Source organism: Salvelinus alpinus, chromosome 3 (assembly GCF_045679555.1).
Source record: "Salvelinus alpinus chromosome 3, SLU_Salpinus.1, whole genome shotgun sequence".
In the NCBI taxonomy this organism is placed as follows: domain Eukaryota; kingdom Metazoa; phylum Chordata; class Actinopteri; order Salmoniformes; family Salmonidae; genus Salvelinus; species Salvelinus alpinus.
In genome coordinates this window covers 44,416,505-44,436,688 of record NC_092088.1, presented here as the reverse complement: position 1 = coordinate 44,436,688, position 20,184 = coordinate 44,416,505, and the positions used below count along the sequence as shown (strand labels likewise).

Genomic DNA, 20,184 nt, shown 5'->3' with positions numbered 1-20,184 from the left:
TATATACCACACCTGTCAGGTGGATGAATTATCTTGGCAAAGGAGAAATGTTCACTAACAGGGATCTAAACAAAATTGGAGAGAAATAAGCTTTTTGTGCGTGTTAAACATTTTCGGGATCTTTTATTTCAACTCATGAAACATGGGACTAACAGTTTACATTTAGCGTATTTATATACACTGCTCAAAAAAATAAAGGGAACACTTAAACAACACAATGTAACTCCAAGTCAATCACACTTCTGTGAAATCAAACTGCCCACTTAGGAAGCAACACTGATTGACAATAAATTTCACATGCTGTTGTGCAAATGGAATAGACAAAAGGTGGAAATTATAGGCAATTAGCAAGACACCCCCAATAAAGGAGTGATTCTGCAGGTGGTGACCACAGACCACTTCTCAGTTCCTATGCTTCCTGGCTGATGTTTTGGTCACTTTTGAATGCACATCAATGCGAGCTGTTTCTGACCGTTTGAGCAGACACATGCACATGTCTCCTGGTAGCGCCTCCATGCTCTGGACACTACGCTGACAGACACAGCAAACCTTCTTGCCACAGCTCGCATTGATGTGCCATCCTGGATGAGCTGCACTACCTGAGCCACTTGTGTGGGTTGTAGACTCCGTCTCATGCTACCACTAGAGTGAGAGCACCGCCAGCATTCAAAAGTGAGCAAAACATCAGCTGTATGTTTTTGTACAGTATTTATTCTAACCTGGGCATCTTTTAGGCCTTAGCCCAATCTGGTGACTAGATGGGGAATTGCAGCATGATTTTTCAAGTGCCTTTAATTTAGCTTGTGGCATATATATCACCCCTTCTTAGAAGTTCTAGAATTTCTAATATCACAGTTATTTTTATTGATGGTGTAGATTCACTCACTCCCTATTGCCTTCTGCACTTGGCATAGTGTGATCATTCGAATAGCTTTCTGATAAGTGATGAATGAAACAATTAATGCGTTTCAGAGGGTGTGTCTTTACGTGACAGTATTTGTGAAAGCCCCTTGCACATGTTTGACCGTTGAGTCACAAAAATCCCACATTACATCTAGAGTTGAATTAATGTTTCTGTGTTCTGCAGTCTCAGCGTGTGAATGGCCGGTCGCTGTGGTTACCTGCGCGAGAAGCATTCCCTGCTGGTGTCCGTCCCTCCTCACGTCCCTCAGAATCCTAATGCCATCCCCCACGCCCGTCTCAGGACTCTGAGTCACACACACTGAGTTGGTCATAGGTCACAGGTCACGCCTCAGACTAGGAGATCGCATAATGTAGATGCACACCACATAGCATGGTCACATGGACAGAGATTACCACAGCTGTCACTCAAACCGGTATATACACACACACGTCTGAATCTATCCCTTTTGTCTGATATGCATTTTGTTTGACTTTGATATGGAAGGTGGTTGTATGGACATCATTACATGAGACATCATTACAGCCATCACTACATGAGTGTGACAACAGCAGCCTGTGTCTCTGGCTCTGTTTGTGTCTCCCAGTGTTGCAAGCCTTGGCAGAGGGCATGTCCAGGACAGGAGGAGTACTGAAGGCTGTGCTGACTGTAGAGCAGGGCGGATAGACAGCAGGGGGCAGTGGTGCTCTGGGGAGCTGCATTGACCTGGCTGCAATGCATCCGCATCAACAGGAACAAAAGCAAAGTCAGGACAAGTAAGAATGAGTAACAGGGATTTTTACGGTAACATTGTTAAACATTTAGCAAAGTGCTAGCAATCGTTCTACATGTATGCATTACATAATCCAACTAGCTATTTAACTATTTAGATAGCTGCCTCCCCCTGCTCCTGTGCAGATGCTGTGTGGGAGTTCAGGGTGCTGCTGGTGAGGGAGAGTATGAGGTCTGCTGGAGCTGTACTCCACCCCCCTGGGGCTCCTGTGCCAAACATAGCAGCACCAGCCTGGAGATAGACCTTAACACTCTTGTCCCAGAAGTACACGGGTGAGCAGCTACAACAGGTTTTGTTTGCCAAACGGTGGGTTGGGGCCTACTCGTGTGACTCATGGCCGTTGCAATTCCTACATGAGTGGGCTGTGGCCAGAAACATTACTTTATTTGGAGGGTCACAGGAAAATACAATGGGATCAAAATCAAATGTTACTTAGCAGATGCGAAATGCTTGTATGTTTTTGGTTGGGCAAGGCACAAAAATGTTTGCCTGACGACTCATCCTGAATTTAATTCTGCTGCTCTATCAGTCGCTGCATACAGTGTATTTGAAAAATATTCAGACCCCTTTACTTTTCCCACATTTTATGTTGCAGTCTTATTCTAAAATGGATAAAATAAAATAAAAATCCTCATCAATTTGCAGACAATACCCCATAATGACAAAACATAATAATTTTCTAGGGGGATGAAGATATTAAAAATAAAAAATAAATGTTTCTCAGGTGCATCCTGCTTCTATGAATCAACCTTGAGATGTTTCTACAACTTGATTGGAATCCACCTGTGGTAAATTGAATTGATTGGACATGATTTGGAAAGGTACACACCTGTCTATATAAGGTCCCACAGTGCATGTCAGAACAAAAACCAAGCCATGAGGTCGACGGAATTGTCCGTAGAGCTCCGAGACAGGAATGTGTCGAGGCACAGATCTGGGTAAGGGTACCAAAACATTTCTGCAGCATTGAAGGTCCCCAAGAACACCGTGGCCTCCATCATTCTTAATGGGAGACGTTTGGAACCACCAAGACTCTTCCTAGAGCTGGCCGCCCGGCCAAACTGCGCAATCGGTGGTCACTCTGACAGAGCTCTAGAGTTCCTCTGTGGAGATGGGAGAACCTTCCAGAAGGACAACCATCTCTGCAGCACTCCACCAATTAGGCTTTTATGGTAGAGTGGCCAGACGGAAGCCACTTCTCAGTAAAAGGCACATGACAGCCCGCTTGGAGTTAACTCTCAGACCATGAGAAACAAGATTCTCTGGTCTGATGAAACCAAGATGGAACTCTTTGGCCTGAATGCCAAGCGTCACGTCTGGAGGAAACCTGGCACCATCCCTACGGTGAGGCATGGTGGTGGCAGCATCATGCTATGGGGATGTTTTTCAGTGACAAGGACTGGGAGAGCAGTCAGGATCGAGGGGAAAGCTTAATGGAGCAAAGTACAGAGAGATCCTTGATGAAAACCTGCTCCAGTGCACTCCGCCCTAGTCTGAGGTCCTAAGGACCCTTAAGCACGCAGCCAAGAAAACGCAGGAGTGGCTTTGGGACAAGAACCCGGCCTTGAACCCGATCGAACATCTCTGGAGAGACCTGAAAATAGCCTGACAGGTGTGACAAGCTTGTAGCGTCATACCCAAGAAGACACAAGGCTGTAATCGCTGCCAAAGGTTGCGTCAACAAAGTACAGAGTAAAGGGTCTGAATAAATGTGATATTTCAGTTTTTTTAGCAAACATTTAAAAAAATAAAAAAAAGATTTTGCTTTGTCATTATAGGGTATTGTGTGTAGATAGATGAGGCGGAAAAACAAGTTAATTAATTTTAGAATACAGCTGTAACCTAACAAAATGTGGAAAAAGTCAAGGGGTCTGAATACTTGGTGCTGAATACCTGTCCTGCTGGACACTCCTCCTGACAAGCTGCACCAGCCTGTGGGTAAGAGGAGTTTTTTCCCAGTGTCTTTCAACCCATGCATCTTGTCTCTTTCTCATCTGCAGTTTGTGACACGGTCTCACCATCAGTATTCTTTCTTTCTCACAGCAACAGATTAGTGCAGGTATTGGTTGAGAGGCTCTACTCCTTACTTGTCATTCTCAGACACACCTTCCTCCTTACCATCTGATGAGAACATTGTCCCCACTGCCCAGGACTTCTTACTGCTGGATTTGTAAGTCATCTCTACTCACTTGATTCAACTCCAAATGTCATGTAATTTTACTAGACACTCTTATCCAGAGCAATTTACAGTAGTGAGTGTATACATTTTCATACTGATCACTACACGGAATTCTACATGGGAATGAAACCCACAACCCTGTCGTTGCAAACGCCATGCTCTACCAAGTGATCTACAAGGGCTGAGTTTGAACTACCCTACCAGACTGCTCGAGATTTGATATTTGGTTCTGATCGAGAACACATGAAGCAGTACAGAGACCTCAAAGATCTGTGACTGGGCCTCCCGGGTGGCGCAGTGGTCTAGGGCACTGCATCGCAGCGCTAGCTGTGCCACCAGAGTCTCTGGGTTAGCACCCAGGCTCTGTCGCAGCCGGCCGCGACCGGGAGGTCCGTGGGGCGACGCACAATTGGCCTAGCGTCGTCCGGGTTAGGGAGGGTTTGGCCGGTAGGGATATCCTTGTCTCATCGCGCTCCAGCGACTCCTGTGGCGGGCCGGGCGCAGTGCGAGCTAACCAAGGGGGCCAGGTGCACGGTGTTTCCTCCGACACATTGGTGCGGCTGGCTTCCGGGTTGGAAGCGCGCTGTGTTAAGAAGCAGTGCGGCTTGGTTGGGTTGTGCTTCGGAGGACGCATGGCTTTCGACCTTCGTCTCTCCCGAGCCCGTACGGGAGTTGTAGCGATGAGACAAGATAGTAATTACTAGCGATTGGATACCACGAAAATTGGGGAGAAAAGGGGGTAAAATAAAAAATAAATAAATAAAAAGATCTGTGACTGTGATGAATGTTCAGGCACAATCCCAGAAAGTACTAGTCTGATATGTACAATTTACTTTATTTTTGTATGAATTGGTTGGAATATTAATAACTCATGTGAAATACAAAGGTATTTTCAGTGGACAAATTTTGCAGTATAGTGCCGTAGCATTTTTTTTTTTTTTTGTCATATCAACATTTATTACAGAAACATACAAGCATCAATACGTTCTTCCTTGCACCTCTTGATTGCAAGCCACGTCATTTTATAGCTTTTTAAATGAAGGCGGGAATTTGTAGGCAAGTCACTTCCCTTCATGTATATAACCACTTAGTTGCTAATGCTATGTATTGGTTATTGAGAGGCTTTGACACCACCGTTCGGCCATATTGGCACTACCCAGTAGGAGCAGTCCTCTATAGGAATGAATGGAATTCTACAGTATTTCAATTAAATGTTTCAAAGACAAAATTACATGGATTTAAGTGTTTTGTTGTAATGGGGAAAGTAACCTTTTAGTAATCTAAAAAATTATACTTTAAGGATAAAAAAAAAAAAATGTTTAGCTCACATAATGTAATTTAAAAGTATGCATTAAGGTGTTTGTAATGTAATACATGTGGCAAAAACGAATGTAGACATCAATAATAGCGTTTCTATAGCTTCCAAAATATGTTTTAAAATGGTGGGGCTGCCAAGATGTAGTCACAGTGGCCTCAACACAGTGCCCCCTATTAGTCATCCAGTGTATATATAAATTATTTGGTCACTTCCCACAACCAATCGGTAGCTCGAGTTTGACACGTGTCTGCGGAATTCCCCCAACACTCCGGGGCTTTCCAGCTGACTGATAGACGGTATGCGATCAGGCGATCATAACAGTCTAACTAACCAGATAGATTGGATACAATCAACGGTTGACTCGATGGAGAAATACATGGAACAGAAATGCATGGAGCAAATCCCGGATTTCAGCTGACACTGAAGTGAACACTGTGTGCAGTGTGCTTTTGAGGTACGCGGTGTCATTTCACAATCGGTTTGATCGACTACTACTACAGCAGTTGTGCTGTATTGTTCATTGCGTAGAGGTGGAATCAAGTTCAAGGAGTTCAAAGGTATGGAATTGCATAAACAGTTATTGTCTGTTGTTTCAAAATGCAGTTTGATGTGTGTTGTGGTGTATGTAGCCTATTGTAGTCCGTTCCCTGCTACAGGTTTATAATTATATAACGTTACATTAAAACCAGTAGATAGTGATAGCTTATAACATGCAAGGGTAATGGGGCAATTCCATGGTAACAGGTAACAACAAAAAAAAAGGCATAGGTTAATTCCTGAGATTACAGACTAGTACTAAAACACTTGAAGTAGGCATTCTAGAGTTAAGTCAACAAGTTACTATATCATTGTGTTTATCATTGGAGACACATTTAAGTGAAAAAAAGTATGTCAAATTAAAAACCAATGATTGCAAAGTTAAACAAACAATACAACTTTATGCACAAGGACTACTTCTAACAATGTCCACTGAACATTTTACAAAAACACGTACACGAATAACAGTGCAGGGCAGATGCGAAGTTACGTAATAGAATGACGGCACAAACCGTAATTCTGTTACCCAACTTTGTATCTGCACTGTTATTCAAGTAAATATATTTTAAAGTGAAAAATCAGGGAGCCCCAGTAACACTCTATTGTGCAATTTCCCAAATCCATGACAGTTGTCACTCTCTTAAACTCATTTGACAAGAAGCCTATCTTGCTGGAAAGTTGTGGCTATTGTATAAATTATGGTTAATGATACAACTTTAATGGCCTAATATAGACTTTGCTTCCAACTGCTTGTCTGTGATTTGCATTCTAATTTGTTCAGGATTGTTTCATGGGGAAAAGTGGGTTGGGTTTGTCCCCATCTCAGCAAGCAGCAGCCTGGAAATTCTGCTATTAGTCTGTACCATTTGGATATGAGCACACACACACTTGCTGTGCAGTTAGCTACTAGTGGAGGTTGTAGTGGCAGACAGTGGGATGATGTTAAACCCACAGGAAATACCCAAATGCACTAATAACAGCAGGTTCATTTTATTGCAGGGAGGTGACAGTGAGCCTAAAATATCATCATCTATGATCCACTGATGGGCATCATGTCTGGAGCACTGAGGTATGTACTGCTGCTGTGATTGTTGTGCTGCTTTTGTTGGTCTCTACAGTCTTTGACAGCTGATTGTTCTCTCCAGTTGATTGGGGTCATTTTTGAACAGACTGGGACTATGGGTCCAGTTCAAGGACCTGAGGTCTGTTTTTAAAGGAATCGACCGTAAATGGTCGTACATGTTTTGGTGTAAAATTTAAGTCACACACACAAATACAATTGACTGTTTGGCTAATTCTGCTGTTCTCTAGCTTTGATAGCTGAGGTGGAGTAGGTCTAGCCCTATCCAACGTATTTAGAGTTAAATGGTGGCTATGTTCAGCTTTCTGCTGCTGCGGTGGTGTTTGCCAACTTTTATCTAGTTGTCTTTGCCGTATTAATCTGGTCATGCATAATTGCACATTCTTGAGTCTTCTGATATACCCGCACGTCGTTCTCTTATGCCACTCGGAATGTAAGGGCTCGGTTCTGTTTAGTGTCGTCACGATACCTCTTGCGATACTACAATAGCAGATTTTCCTTGGCGAAAACACAAAGCAGATTTCACTCTATGGTCCTTTTTTAAAACCTACTTTGACTAAATAAACAATTGACTCTGGGTGACAACCATAAGGCAGTTTTTAGGACTGTTTTAGGACAAAATTAGGACCGTTCGCCTCAAGAAATTAAGTCTGCTTCATGTTTTTGTTTCCTTTCCTTCCTTTCTTATCGCAATACTGGTATTGTGACAACCACAGTTTCTGTTATAGATGACAGATGTCACTGCTGGCATTGATCAAACCTCCGATTTACTGTCAATTCATCATCATGACACTCTGACAGTTTGGGTGACAATGTTACACATTTCATATATACCTACAACATGAACATGGCCCAGTCAGTGGAAGCAACTGACAAAAAATGTAGAACCTGACGAGCACAGGAGATGCAGGTACATTATTCTAGAATAGGGCCCTTTGTTGGCAGGGATTTTCCCTATTGTTCAGAGTCGGAAGACTGTTTCAGGCAGTCATTTAGCAGATGCTCTTATCCAGAGCGACCCTCAGTTAACATCAGTTTAAGTCAGGACTTTTATCCAAGTAGCCTTATTCTACAGTACTTAAGTTCAGTAAGAATGTTTTGAAAACTTTTCTCTGTGCTTGCGAGTCAATTTAGAATGGTAGCTGCTGAAGGAAAAACCTTAAGAAAGCTAAAGAGGGGTAAAGGCTGAAGGTTGGATGTTATCCGAAAGAAAGAGGGAAAGAGACAAATATAGAGGCTGAGGACTTTTTATTTAAAAAAAACATCAAGCTTTTGTATCTGGTGTAGTGCATTAATCTGACATCCGTGGCAGCACTGAGCTGGTATTCTGGGGGCTTTCCTCTGTTTTTTTTCCCTGCTCAACTTCCTTGAAGTGATGGTAGAGGGGAGGGGAAAGAAAAGAATAGAACACTACAACACCCTTCCTTGTTCACTTACTGTAGAGTATGAGAAAGTGAAACCACAATGTTCGAGTCCAGTGTATGGGATTGAACGTTTATCTTTGTTTGGTTGTTGGTTCTTTTTTTTTCTTAAATTTTTTGGTTTTGAGTCGTTGAGTGGGGGGGGGAAATTACACTGAGTCAAGTGAGCATTGAGTAGTACTGAAGTAAACAGCTTCCTGTCTATGTGTTACGTCTCTACAGTACATAACTGACAGGTCGGGAGACTAGTTGTTCATGAACAGAAAGGAGGAAACTTTTGGCAAGCCAGTACGTTTGGTCATTTTGTATTCCTCGCTTTTCAGAATGGATGAAGCTCAGTACGGCATGAAAATGATTGAAAACGAGGTAAGACCTACAGTATATTGACATGTTTTTGCTGCGTTAGTGTCTCATTTTTTTCTTCTATTATGTTAGCGTTAAAGAAAGTAATGAAGCGGTAATAACAACACGTGTGATCTCCCCAGCTGATGATGAATTTGTCCTATGAGTTCATGCCCCCTGTGGATGTCAAGATCGAGCCCTATGTACCGGAGACCGGTGGGTTTCAACTTTCTACCCTACGTACACATGGTAATACACATGGTAATACACATGGTAATACACATACTCGAGTTGTAGTGATGTCATTTGATGTGGCTATGGTACTGTGCACTCAAGTGGAAGTGATCTCACCACACATTTTTGATATGGCTTTCAGAACTGTGCACACATGTTGTGCATGGTTGTGATGTCGTACACATTTTAAACTTTTTTTTTTTTACACTATGTAATGCATGTGTTGTCTGTGTATTTTTGTTCTGTGGGTTCTCTGCCCTGGTTTATTTGAAGGGCTTGGATGTGAACCTCTATGTAGCCATCCCCTTCCAGTGACAGTGACCCTGTGTGTTTCTTTGTCACAGCTCATGGACCCTACATTCAGATCATCGAGGAGCCCAAACAGGTGAGCTCAGAGTTGCTCTAAACAGTGGAATGATGTCGTCGTTTCTGTTCACATAGGTGCATAAGACTGAACAGAAGTCTTATGCACTTACATTTACATAATCAGGTTGATTCACATCCAACAATTTTTCTATCGGTACGTTAGATCTAAATCAACTCTCCCAGAGAAGATTACCCTTTGAACTAGACTGGAATGTACAAATATAAATAACCCCTACTCCGGTCTTTAATGGCGTTAGAATATGACGGTGTGTTGGAAAGTCCAGGATTTATAAAGTTACAGTAAGTTGCTGTCACTGCTGCTGGGGATTATCCCTTGACTTCCTTGTCCCCCTGTGTCTGCAGAGAGGCTTCAGATTCCGCTATGAGTGTGAGGGTCCGTCCCACGGCGGGCTCCCAGGGGCCTCAAGCGAGAGGAACAGGAGGACCTATCCAACTGTCAAGGTCAGTTACTGCACTGTAGTACACACGGTTGGGTACTTGGCTGTCTTTTTTAGCTTCACTGGCTCAGGCCTGCTTTGGTTCAAGGGAGTTGAGATGCCTTGCTTTCAGCCCAATAAGCTTTCGAAAGTGTATATGTGATATGTCGACATGCTAGGATTATTTGAGACGCGTGTTATGAATTAAAAACAATTGTTTTCGTGTCATAGAGTATTGAGAGAAAGTCTGTCATTACAGAGCATGGACATGCTTCTCTTTAAATATAGTCTAACTCCCCCTTTCTCTCTCTTCTCCCCCCCCAGGTGTCTAACTATGTGGGGATTGCCAGGGTGGAGGTGCAGCTGGTGACCCACTCAGACCCCCCCCAGGTCCACGCTCACAGTCTGGTGGGGAGGCAGTGCTGCACGGAGAGTGGCATATGCAGTATGGATGTGGGCCCAAACGACCTCACAGCGCAGTGAGTACTGATGGGTTGTCTAGCATTGTCATATCTTATTGTGTTGAGACCGTAGTAGCAGTGGTAATAATAACAAGCTAGATGTGTACCACTTGGATTCATTTAACATAGTCTGTGAATGGACTATGTGTACAATAGCTGCAACATGACTGGCGAATGTCAACATCTCTCTTAACTTCCCGTTTCTATCTCTCTCTCTCTGTAGGTTCAGTAACCTGGGCATCCTTCATGTCACTAAGAGAGGGGTGGGGGAAGTGTTGTGCAAGAGACTGAGAGATGAGAAGAGGAGGCAAGGGGGGCAGCACTATCATTTTACTGGTAAGAGCCTGAAACCCTATGTAACTGGGGGGTTTTTTAAATGAGGAAATCTAAGGAATCCGAACTTGAGATATACAATGTGCAACCAACATATTTGTGCAAATCTTAATGCATGACTTACACACACAAATACATTTCTTTGTGAAAACTGCGACAAACACGCCCTCTCTCTGTCTACCTCACACAGATGCAGAGGAACAAGCCATAGGGAGAGTTGCCAAGGAGCTTGGGAAGGTCATGGACCTGAACATAGTGAGGTTAAAGTTCACGGCCTACCTCCAGGACAGTAACGGCGGGTTCTCTAGGGCCCTGAAGCCGGTGGTCTCCAACCCCATCTATGACAGCAGTGAGTACAGCCCCCTTCACCTCAGTGTCCTTCAATCTTGGTCCTGGGTGTGTGCAGGCTTTTGTTCCAGTCCAGCACTAATCCATATTATTCAACTAAGAACGTTCTATGTGAATACCCAATACCCACCCGGGGGTATTTTTATTTCAAGTTATCAGTAATTAACTTGATGTTTTCTCTGCTCAGAGTCACCCAATGCCTCGAACCTGAAGATCTCCCGTATGGATAAGACCAGTGGGTCTGTGCTGGGAGGAGATGAGATCTTCCTACTGTGTGACAAAGTACAGAAAGGTGAAGGACCAACTCCTAGCTACATGGGGGCCGATTCACCCCGCACTGGTTTTCACAATAGTTTGTGTGGGAAACAATTTCCCTCGTTTATCATATTTTGGTGTACTTTCCAGATGACATTGAGATCCGCTTTTATGAAGAGGATGATGGAAGCTGGGAGGCCTTTGGTGATTTCTCTCCAACGGATGTTCACAAGCAGGTACGGAGTCTTTACTCAGACGTGTGTGTGTGTCGGGGACGATTTAAGTATTTGGAAACAGTTGACGTCGCAGCATGTGTCACCCTACTCATACCTCTCTCGTTGATGTCACTGCGCGTGCTCCCCGCCTGTGCAGTACGCCATCGTGTTTAAGACGCCGCCGTACCACAGCACCGAGATCGAGCGTCAAGTCACTGTGTTCCTCCAGTTGAAAAGGAAGAAAGGTGGAGACTGCAGCGACCCCAAGCAGTTTACCTACGTTCCCCGAGTTCAAGGTGAGTTAGTCCGCTACTCACAATCCCTTCTGGAAGGGAGAAGGATGACGAAATGCAGAGCCAGTGACCCCGTTGGATTGAATCAAACCCTTTAAACTCTTTCTCTTCCCCTCTCCCTCTTCTCCCTCTCTTTTCTCTCCTCTGTGTGTGTAACCTAGATAAAGAGGAGGTGCAGCGTAAAAAGCAGAAGCCCTTCTCCTATAATGACCAATGGAGAGGGGCTGGGGGTGCAGGGAGAGGGGCCGGAGGATTCGGAGGAGGAGGAGGTGGTGGCGGTGAGGAACCTGGATGTACATACTTGAACTCCTGTTTCTGTCGGCCCCTTCGTCTCATTGCTATTAGATGAAACGCTGGCCCCATCCGTTAAACCTTGTGACGACTATGTCATCAGCACTCAATCGTTTCTTTCTTATCCACAGGCTTCCAGTTTAACCAGCAGATGAATGGATCGGGGTGGATGGAGGGTGGATTCTCTGGTTTTGGGGGCGGTGGAGCCCAGATGTCAGGCGCCACTGCCCAGGCTGAGGGGACCCAGCAGCAGCAGGCAGGAGGGACGGCCGGACAGACGCCAGGACAGACAGCCTCACCACTACAACAGCAGCTCTTCCAGATTGGTAAGCCACATTTAGAGCAGTGCTGGGGCAGGGGGAAACTACAGCTAGCTAGCTGTTGGCGAAATAGTCATTTAGAGTTGTGTTGTGCTAATGAGACGATCCTGTTTTCAGCTGCCACTCTCCAGAGCAGGGCCACTCGGATGAGCAAGCAGACAGCTGGGGCTCTACTACAGTACTGCACCACTGGGGACGTCCGTGTCCTTCTGGCAATGCAGAGACACCTATGTGGGGTCCAGGATAAAAACGGAGACACGTGAGTCTAACTCTGCCTTCACAGTAAACCTTTTGTTTTTAAAGATTTGAGTTGAATGTCTGCCTCCATTACAGAGTTTGCTGTGCCTCACTCGTGTGTTTGGTCTCCCCACAGTCCTTTGCACCTGGCCATCATTCACCAGCAGTCAGCTGTGACCCAGCAGCTGGTTCAGACACTCCTCACCATCCAGCAACACAATGTCCTCAACAAGCTCAACCACCTCGGCCAGGTACTCATCCTTCTTCCACTCACACCTGGACAAGACCGCTAGCTGTTCAGTGTCGACCTGATAATTCCCAACGTGCCCTTGTCTTCCCTCCTGACTGTGTCCGCCATATATCTCTCTCTCTCTCTGAAGACTCCTCTCCATCTAGCGGTGATCACCAGGCAGGTTAAGGTGGTGGATGTTCTCCTCCGGGCCGGCGCAGACCCCACCCTGCTGGACCGGGACGGCCGGACCGCCCTGCACCTGGCAGCGCTGGCCGGGGACGACGTCACCCTCCGGATCCTGCTGGGGCACCTAGGAGAACGCTACCTCCACCTGGTCAACATGGCCGACTATCATGGTGATTTGGGATGGTGGAAATAAGGGCTTTATTCCGCTTATGAGACTTTCACATGATAACTGGCCAGTCTGATTTTTAACCCTATGTGAATTACCAATCAAGCAATGGTGTGTAAGGCAATTTATGGTTGCTGCTTAGTCTCAGTAGTAATAAACTCAGCTGTCGTATTTCTGTTCATTTAAGGCCGGGATTCAATCCAATCCGCATTAGATCTCCGTTATAACGCACTTAGCATTTTAAAGGTAATTTCCGATTGAGCCGACGTGTGCAGGAACAATGCCTTTTTAAAAGACGCATAGTCTACAAGCGAGGTTGGATTGAATCCCGGCCTTAAGTTAGTGCTCAGCTGTAGTTTTTCTATGTGTTTATTGCTGTAGTACATTGTCTTAATCTCTCTCATTCCCTCTCTCAGGTCTCCATCCTCTCCACCTGGCTGTTCGTAAGGGAGGAGAGCGCTGTCTGCGTCTGCTGGTGGAAGGCGGGGCTAAGATCAACGCCCCGGAGCAGAAGAGTGGATGCTCCGCCCTCCACCTGGCTGTTAGAGAGAACTTCTTCAAAGTGGCCTGCACTCTCATCACAGAGGTACCCGTCTTGACACACACCTTATATATATATAAACTGTGCTACTCATACTATTCTTACTCCGACTCTGTTATCTAACCTGGCACGTCCCCTCCTGTCCTACAGCTGAAAGCAGATGTAAACATGTGTACGTTTGGAGGGAACACTCCTCTCCATCTGGCCGCCAGTCGCAGCTCCCCCCCCCTCTGCTCCATGCTCATTGCTGCAGGTGAGATGCATGCATACCCGCTGCTAACCATCCAATGCATGTCATGTTTTTATCTCAGTCCGTTAGAAAAGGGGCTACAGTGAAGTCAAGATTCAAGTGCGTGAGCAGTAATTTGTGGATCGGCGGGGTATTTAATTTTTTTTGTTTTGGAAAAGCGTCTAAGTGAACAGAACGCTGACGACTTTCCGCTCTCTCCTCAGGAGCCGACAAGAATCTGGAGAACGACGAGCCGCTCTTCTTCAGCTCCTCCTCGTCAGATGAGGAGCAGGAGGATGGACCAGTAAGAGATTTCAGAGAGTCGGCGATCCAACAGCTACCGAACACACCACCACTTTCAGAGGGAGAACAAGTCAACCCTCGTAAGAGATCAGCAACAGGACATACGCCCTTTGACCTGGCTAAATGTCATAAGGTGAGATTTGATTTAGTCTTATCAACCCTACGTTTGTCGGAAAAAGTGATTTCAAAACAGTACTTGTGGTTTGGATAGAGAGGCTGAGCATTTTTGCCATTGCGCTTACATAAAGCTTCCCTTGCTACAGGTGAGAAACCTTCTAGACACCAGACAGAGTCCCAAGCCCAGTCAACAATCAAGTAAAAAGCCTAAACCGAGCAGCACGGAAGGTAAGAACTTTCATGTCACCATTTTGACTCTGAACATTTACCTGTGGTCTGTCTAGTAATCTAACTGCTGTTCCCGTTCTCCTCAGCAGAAAGAGGGCAGCTAGACAGTGAGACGCTAAGTAAGCTGTGTGAGCTCCTCAGTCTGAACAATGTGCCCTGGAGACAGCTGGCAGAGAAACTCAACATGCTCTCACTGGCACACCTATATCAGGAGAGTCCCTTGCCCTGTCACAACTTGCTGGAGAATTACCAGGTGAGCAAAGGGGGCTTTTTAGGCACGTTTGCGCACGTGTGTCTGCGTGCATGCACGTGTCAGTCTAGTTAGGGGTAAGTATGCATTAATTAAGGGCTTAATTCAGTCCATATCGCCGAAGTTCAGCACTGTAGCGCACTTGACAGGTCATTTCTGATTGAGCCGACATGCACGGCGTTTACCGCGAATGCAGTTTCCGAACGTTGGAACACTGCATTTACGTTTAAATCTCGCTGTAGCGCTGAACTTCAGTGATATGGATTGAATCGAGCCCCGAGTATGCTGTTTTAGAATGGCAAGACTGTGCTTGATGAGTATTTGACTAATAGTGCCCAAGTGGGCGAGCTGACAGTATCTCTCTGTGTGTGTAGTTGGGTGGCGGTCCAGTGGAAGGGCTGGTGGAAGCTCTACAGTCTCTGGGTCTGACTGAAGGAGTGAGACTACTGAGACAGGCTGAGCTGAGAGAGGACAAACAAAACACAGGTACTGAACTCATCCTACATTGCTGAACCACTAATATAGTCATAAACATTATCTCTCTACCATACACTTGACATTGCAAATACATACTGTATGTAGTTCCTTTCCAAAAACATAATTGTATTCTAATTGACTGTTTATGCCTTATAAAAATAAGACCAAATAACCATTATCTCTGCTAATCAGATCAGACGGTGGACAGTGGCTTTGCTAGTCAGCCAATGGAGGAGGAGATGGAGGAGCCAGCCTTGGCCAACCAGTGAGCAGCAGGAAGGGTGAGGGGTAAGACCCTTGTGTGAGGGAGGTTTCACCCCAACGTTTCATCATGGAGATATGACTAACTCTGTTCAGCACGCACATTGTGAATCTGATGTCATACCCAAGCCTCTACTGATGAATGCAGAATTCTCTCTGCCATGACTGACAGTCAACCAGTTTGAATTTTCCTGAAGAGCTGAAGGGAAGAAAATCTCAATGTACAATTTTATGTGGCGTCATATCTTGTTCCGTTATTTCTGATGGTAAGTGACTGAAAGGCAATTTTTTTTTTATGGTCCATTTGTGCCTTCCAAAAAGTCCCAGTATGAATTATCAATTTAAACACATATTTATTGGCTGACAATATCTTACTAATACTGTGTATTCATTTGGTTTAACATTCAACCACATATAATTATACAGCCTTATTTCAAATGTGGAAGGTTTGCTATGTAACGTTTTGAAAACTTGTCTGTTGAATTAAATTAAATTTTTTCTGACAAACGGATCTTTTCAAAATGTTTATTTTTGTCCTCTGCCCCAAACATACAAACCATTTAGTATATTTCACAGAGAGCAAAATCTTAATGTGTTATTGACAATATGTACAGCTAATGGGAAATTAAATAAGTTGCATTCAGATGCAGCGTCTATGGGGTCCAGTAAAAACCTCTACATGAAGCAGTATACTATATATCTTTTGTTGACAATGACAAATACTCAAGACCAAGTTGACTGATAAGCAGAAAAGAAATAGGGACTACTGTTGAAGTAGAATATCTAAGCCAAAGTGTAAAAAGATGTGACACACAACCCCTGTTTTTATATCACAGAAGCCCCACTCTGGCTTGTAATTCTGTCTATCCATGGTCTCTCACCATACCACCTCACATATTTACACTGGGGGAAAGAGACACACCCAAAAGTGATTGTGATATTCTGCACATATCATGCCTTACCCTGTCATGGTCCCTGTAGAATTACACAGACAGCCAACATTGCTAAATGTGACCAACTGAGTTTGAACCGTGTCCTCTGAGCAACAAGACTGTTAGCCCGCTGAGCTAAAGCCTAGATAATAGTTTGAGGCAAACGTATGTTCTTCAGGTTTGAGGCAAGGGCACTCATCAGTTACACTAACACATTTCTGCCATTTTGTGGTTTTATTCAAACAGCCGTATGTGCGGATGCCTAACTCAACAACATAATCATCTCATTCTGATTGCAGTGGGGGTCCTCACGCACGGAATCATGTTTCACATCACCGTGGTCAAATTTTAACATTGGGGGGGGAAGCGGTGATCACTGTGGGTCTATGACACCCAGATAACTATCACGCACTCCTGTTACTCATACAGAACAACCCTGTGGCCATTGTTTCCCGTTGGAACAGCAGGCTCTGGTGACATCACTGCCCTGGTTCACAGACCACACTGCCAGCCTGAGAAGAAAATGGCTATGCCTCGGCATGACATTCTATATACACAGTGAGCTCAAAGTATTGGGACAGTGAGAATTTGTTGTTTCGGTTCGACTCAAGCACTTTGGATGTGAAATGATACAATGACTGAGGTTAAAGTGCAGTCAGTCCGCTTTAATTTGAGGGTATTTTCATCCATATCGGGTGAACCATTTAGAAATTACAGCACTTTTTGTACATAGTCCAAAAGTATTGGGACAAATTCACTTGTGTATTAAAGATTGTGCCCAAAAGAAATGAATGGTAAATGAGGTGTAATTTGAGTCACTTATTGTAAATAAGAATATAATCTTTCTAAACACTTACGTGGATGCTACCATAATTACGGAAAATCCTGAATGAATCGTGAATAATGAGTGAGAAAGTTTGACACACATATATCACCAAGACATGCTAACCTCCCCTGTTATTGTAATGGTTTGAGGTTAGCATGTCTTGGGGGTATGATACTGTATTTGTGTTTGATGCCGTCATTGTGTGCTATGAATATGGGACCAAATACTTAACTTTGACACCCAGATAACTACTACTTTGAAAGACTAGAACGTCCCTAAACTTTTGGTCCCCTACAATGGGGAGGACTATGTAAAAAAATGTTTTTTAAAGTGCTGTAATTTCTAAACGGTTCACCCGAAATGGTTGAAATTACCCTCAAATTAAAGCTGACAGTCAGCACTTTAACCTCATAGTCATTGTATCATGTCAAATCCATAGTGCTTGAGTACAGAGCCAAGAAATTCACTGTCCCAATACTTTGAGCTCACTGTATTTACACAATAATAGTTACATTATTTTATGCGTATACACCGAGTGTACAAAACATTAGGAACACCTCTTTCCATGACAGACTGACCAGGTGAAAGCTATGATCCCTTATTGATGTCACTTGTTAAATACACTTCAATCAGTGTAGATGAAGGGGTGGAGACAGGTTAAAAGATTTTTAAGCCTGGGGACAATTGAGACATGGATTGTGTATGTGTGCTATTCAGAGGGTGAATGGGCAAGAGAAAATATTGAAATTCCTTTGAACGGGGTATGGTAGTATGTGACAGGTGCACCGGTTTGTGTCAAGAACTGCAAAGCTGCTGGGTTTTTAACACTCAACCGTGAACATCAAGCCAACTTGACAACTGTGGGAAGCATTGGGGTCATCATGGGCCAGCATCCCTGTGGAATGCTTTCGACACCTTGCTTGTGGAGTCCATGCCCCGACGAATTGAGGCTGTTCTGAGGGCAAAAGCCGGTGCAACTCAATATTAGGAAGGTGTTCCTAATGTTTTGTCCACTCAGTGTATACTAGATTGGGTGTGGCAGGCAGTGCCTTATTTTCTTTCCCATTACAATTCACGATACTGAATTTAAATCAATTCATCATCAATTATCTGATGAGTTGTTCCTGTGGAGACATTTAACCTACAGCTGAGATGTACTGTAAACTAAGCCTTCTGTCACGTTTCCTTTTTTTTACAGTTATACAAATGAAAAACACCATGTGAATCACGTAAGAAAAAAAAGGGGGGGGAATCGTCTTTTGATACCATAGCGAAGCATGTCCTCTTGAGTGAGTCTTCCATCTCCTCGTATGCATGCAGTCCTCCTACTCTTTAAGTTCATGAAACTGATAGACAGCCAGCCTTATGTGATCAACCTACTTCATCAACCCATTAGTATGACAAAACACTCAAGGATTAGTGGCGGTGCCATAGCTGATGTGTGTAAATGTCCTTAGAAATAATAATGAGATCCAGCAGATCTTCACAGTAGAAGGGCCTGGCTCTGGGCCAGTTCAGTTTGCCACAATAAAAGTCCTTAGAGTAACAAAATCATAGCAAAGACTTTAGATTTTTTTGTTGTTGTATGTGCATGCAGCATCATAAATTATGTCCAGTAACCTGCTGTATTCTTTCCAATTGATCATGTCTCTCGTGAAGAGCCCAGCGTTCGTCCAGTTTCCTCCAAATGCATTGTGGTTGGGTTGAGTTTCTGGCACTCTGGTCGGACGGAATGATCCCGGGCTCCGTTTCGTCTCCATGGTAACAGTCAGATGAGCCGATGCAGCCACGTCTCTGTCCATCCTAGCTGGTCGGCACGGCAACTCACTTTACACGTGGAGGAGGTGGGCTGTGTGCAGTAATCACATAGATGTAATTTATGGAGATAGTGAACTCTCGTGGGAGGAAAATAACCTACGACTCAACATAAATCAGATCTAATGGCATAAGTCCATGTCATCTTTAGATCTCTGTCAACAACAATTGGTTCAAAAAGCACGTTCAAATAAAATAAATGTGGATATGACCCAGAATTTAGGACCACACAGAAGTTAGTCATGTGTATAGTAAAATTAAGGACTGAGTGCTCTGGAGCATCCAGTGCCTGTGGTTTCTCGGGATAGAAGCATGCAACAGGTCTATCCCCCATCATCTTCCTCCTCCATCTCATTTTCCAGTCACACCAGTGGTCCCTGTCTATTGATCCAACACAGATATTCCAATTGTTTAAACCATCGTGTCCACCGCAACACCCTCCAGGGTCCCTCTCACTGTTTGACAGCCTTTCCTGTAGCTGTTTCTCTGGGGCTCAGAGCGCTTCGTCTTGCTGCTCCCCCTGGTGCTGGAACTACTGCTGCTGCCCCCCCCTCTTGGCACTGCTGGCCTGGCTGCTGCTGCTGTGTTCCTCCCGCAGAGTGGGGCTGGAGTGGGCCCTCTGGAGACCCCCGTCGTCAAAGAGACGCGACTCGAACAGAGACAGGTCCTCTTCCCCACTCCGGATCTTAGCCCTCAGTAGCATGGCGTACGTACCGTAGCGAGTTTTCTGGATCAGAGAGAGAAAGAGTACTTGATGTCAAACAGGATTCTCCATAGCTGATATCAGAGCCAGTTTGGCAATAGAGCTTGGCAATCGGTCCTGGACTCTGGCACCAATCTAAATCATTTTTATTTCCATTCTGGCTGACCTGGAAGGGAATTGTCTTAAAACATTTGGTAGCCAATTTGGCAGCCATTCAATTCTGAATATCAAAACAAACGCAGTCTACCAAACTCGGCTAGACTACGGCTCTGGCTGCAACTATCAATCCCTATAACCATATTAAACCAGACAACAACAATAATCACTCACCTCAAACTCCAGGTACTCCTCACGTTGCTTGTGCTCTTCCAGATCACGAACTTTGGCCTTTTTGTCTGGAATTACAGCGGTTAACTCATTCAGCTCAGAGGAGATGGCCCGGAAACGTGTCTCATGGGATTTCACCTGCTCTTCCTGTCACGTGACAAAGGAGGATCATTAACATAAGGCTACACCAAAGTCAGGTTAACTTGTACAGAATTCTGCTCAGCATGGA

The 20,184-nt window shown here is 44.5% G+C and overlaps 2 protein-coding genes across 12 annotated transcripts in view; one reads left to right on the top strand and one right to left on the bottom strand.

Annotated features, from left to right (window-relative positions):
• The window catches only part of LOC139570780 (nuclear factor NF-kappa-B p100 subunit-like), a 28,075-nt gene extending 12,212 nt beyond the window's left edge, over positions 1-15,863 (top strand). The window contains exons 1-24 of one of the 9 annotated variants that reach the window (XM_071392935.1): positions 3,578-3,864; positions 6,728-6,797; positions 8,554-8,596; positions 8,716-8,821; positions 9,151-9,191; positions 9,536-9,634; positions 9,934-10,088; positions 10,294-10,406; positions 10,594-10,752; positions 10,939-11,043; positions 11,157-11,242; positions 11,379-11,517; positions 11,676-11,807; positions 11,937-12,131; positions 12,243-12,384; positions 12,499-12,613; positions 12,743-12,950; positions 13,363-13,532; positions 13,638-13,740; positions 13,941-14,152; positions 14,283-14,364; positions 14,451-14,617; positions 14,989-15,100; positions 15,284-15,863. In XM_071392935.1, coding sequence (XP_071249036.1) covers positions 6,772-6,797; positions 8,554-8,596; positions 8,716-8,821; positions 9,151-9,191; positions 9,536-9,634; positions 9,934-10,088; positions 10,294-10,406; positions 10,594-10,752; positions 10,939-11,043; positions 11,157-11,242; positions 11,379-11,517; positions 11,676-11,807; positions 11,937-12,131; positions 12,243-12,384; positions 12,499-12,613; positions 12,743-12,950; positions 13,363-13,532; positions 13,638-13,740; positions 13,941-14,152; positions 14,283-14,364; positions 14,451-14,617; positions 14,989-15,100; positions 15,284-15,360 — 2,787 coding nt within the window. In that variant the 5' untranslated portion in view covers positions 3,578-3,864; positions 6,728-6,771 and the 3' untranslated portion in view covers positions 15,361-15,863. Of the gene's footprint in view, positions 1-3,577; positions 3,865-5,471; positions 5,749-6,727; positions 6,798-8,553; positions 8,597-8,715; positions 8,822-9,150; positions 9,192-9,535; positions 9,635-9,933; positions 10,089-10,293; positions 10,407-10,593; positions 10,753-10,938; positions 11,044-11,156; positions 11,243-11,378; positions 11,518-11,675; positions 11,808-11,936; positions 12,132-12,242; positions 12,385-12,498; positions 12,614-12,742; positions 12,951-13,362; positions 13,533-13,637; positions 13,741-13,940; positions 14,153-14,282; positions 14,365-14,450; positions 14,618-14,988; positions 15,101-15,283 lie in introns of those variants that run through there. The other 8 variants (XM_071392938.1, XM_071392937.1, XM_071392942.1 and 5 more) reach the window with 8 other exon arrangements.
• LOC139570779 (PH and SEC7 domain-containing protein 1-like) overlaps positions 15,864-20,184 on the bottom strand; it is a 66,592-nt gene continuing 62,271 nt past the window's right edge. For all 3 annotated transcript variants that reach the window (XM_071392931.1, XM_071392932.1, XM_071392933.1), the window contains 2 exons: positions 19,959-20,102; positions 15,864-19,652 (listed from right to left, as the gene is read on the bottom strand). In XM_071392931.1, the coding sequence (XP_071249032.1) occupies positions 19,458-19,652; positions 19,959-20,102 (339 nt within the window). In that variant the 3' untranslated portion in view covers positions 15,864-19,457. The remainder of the gene's footprint in view (positions 19,653-19,958; positions 20,103-20,184) is intronic.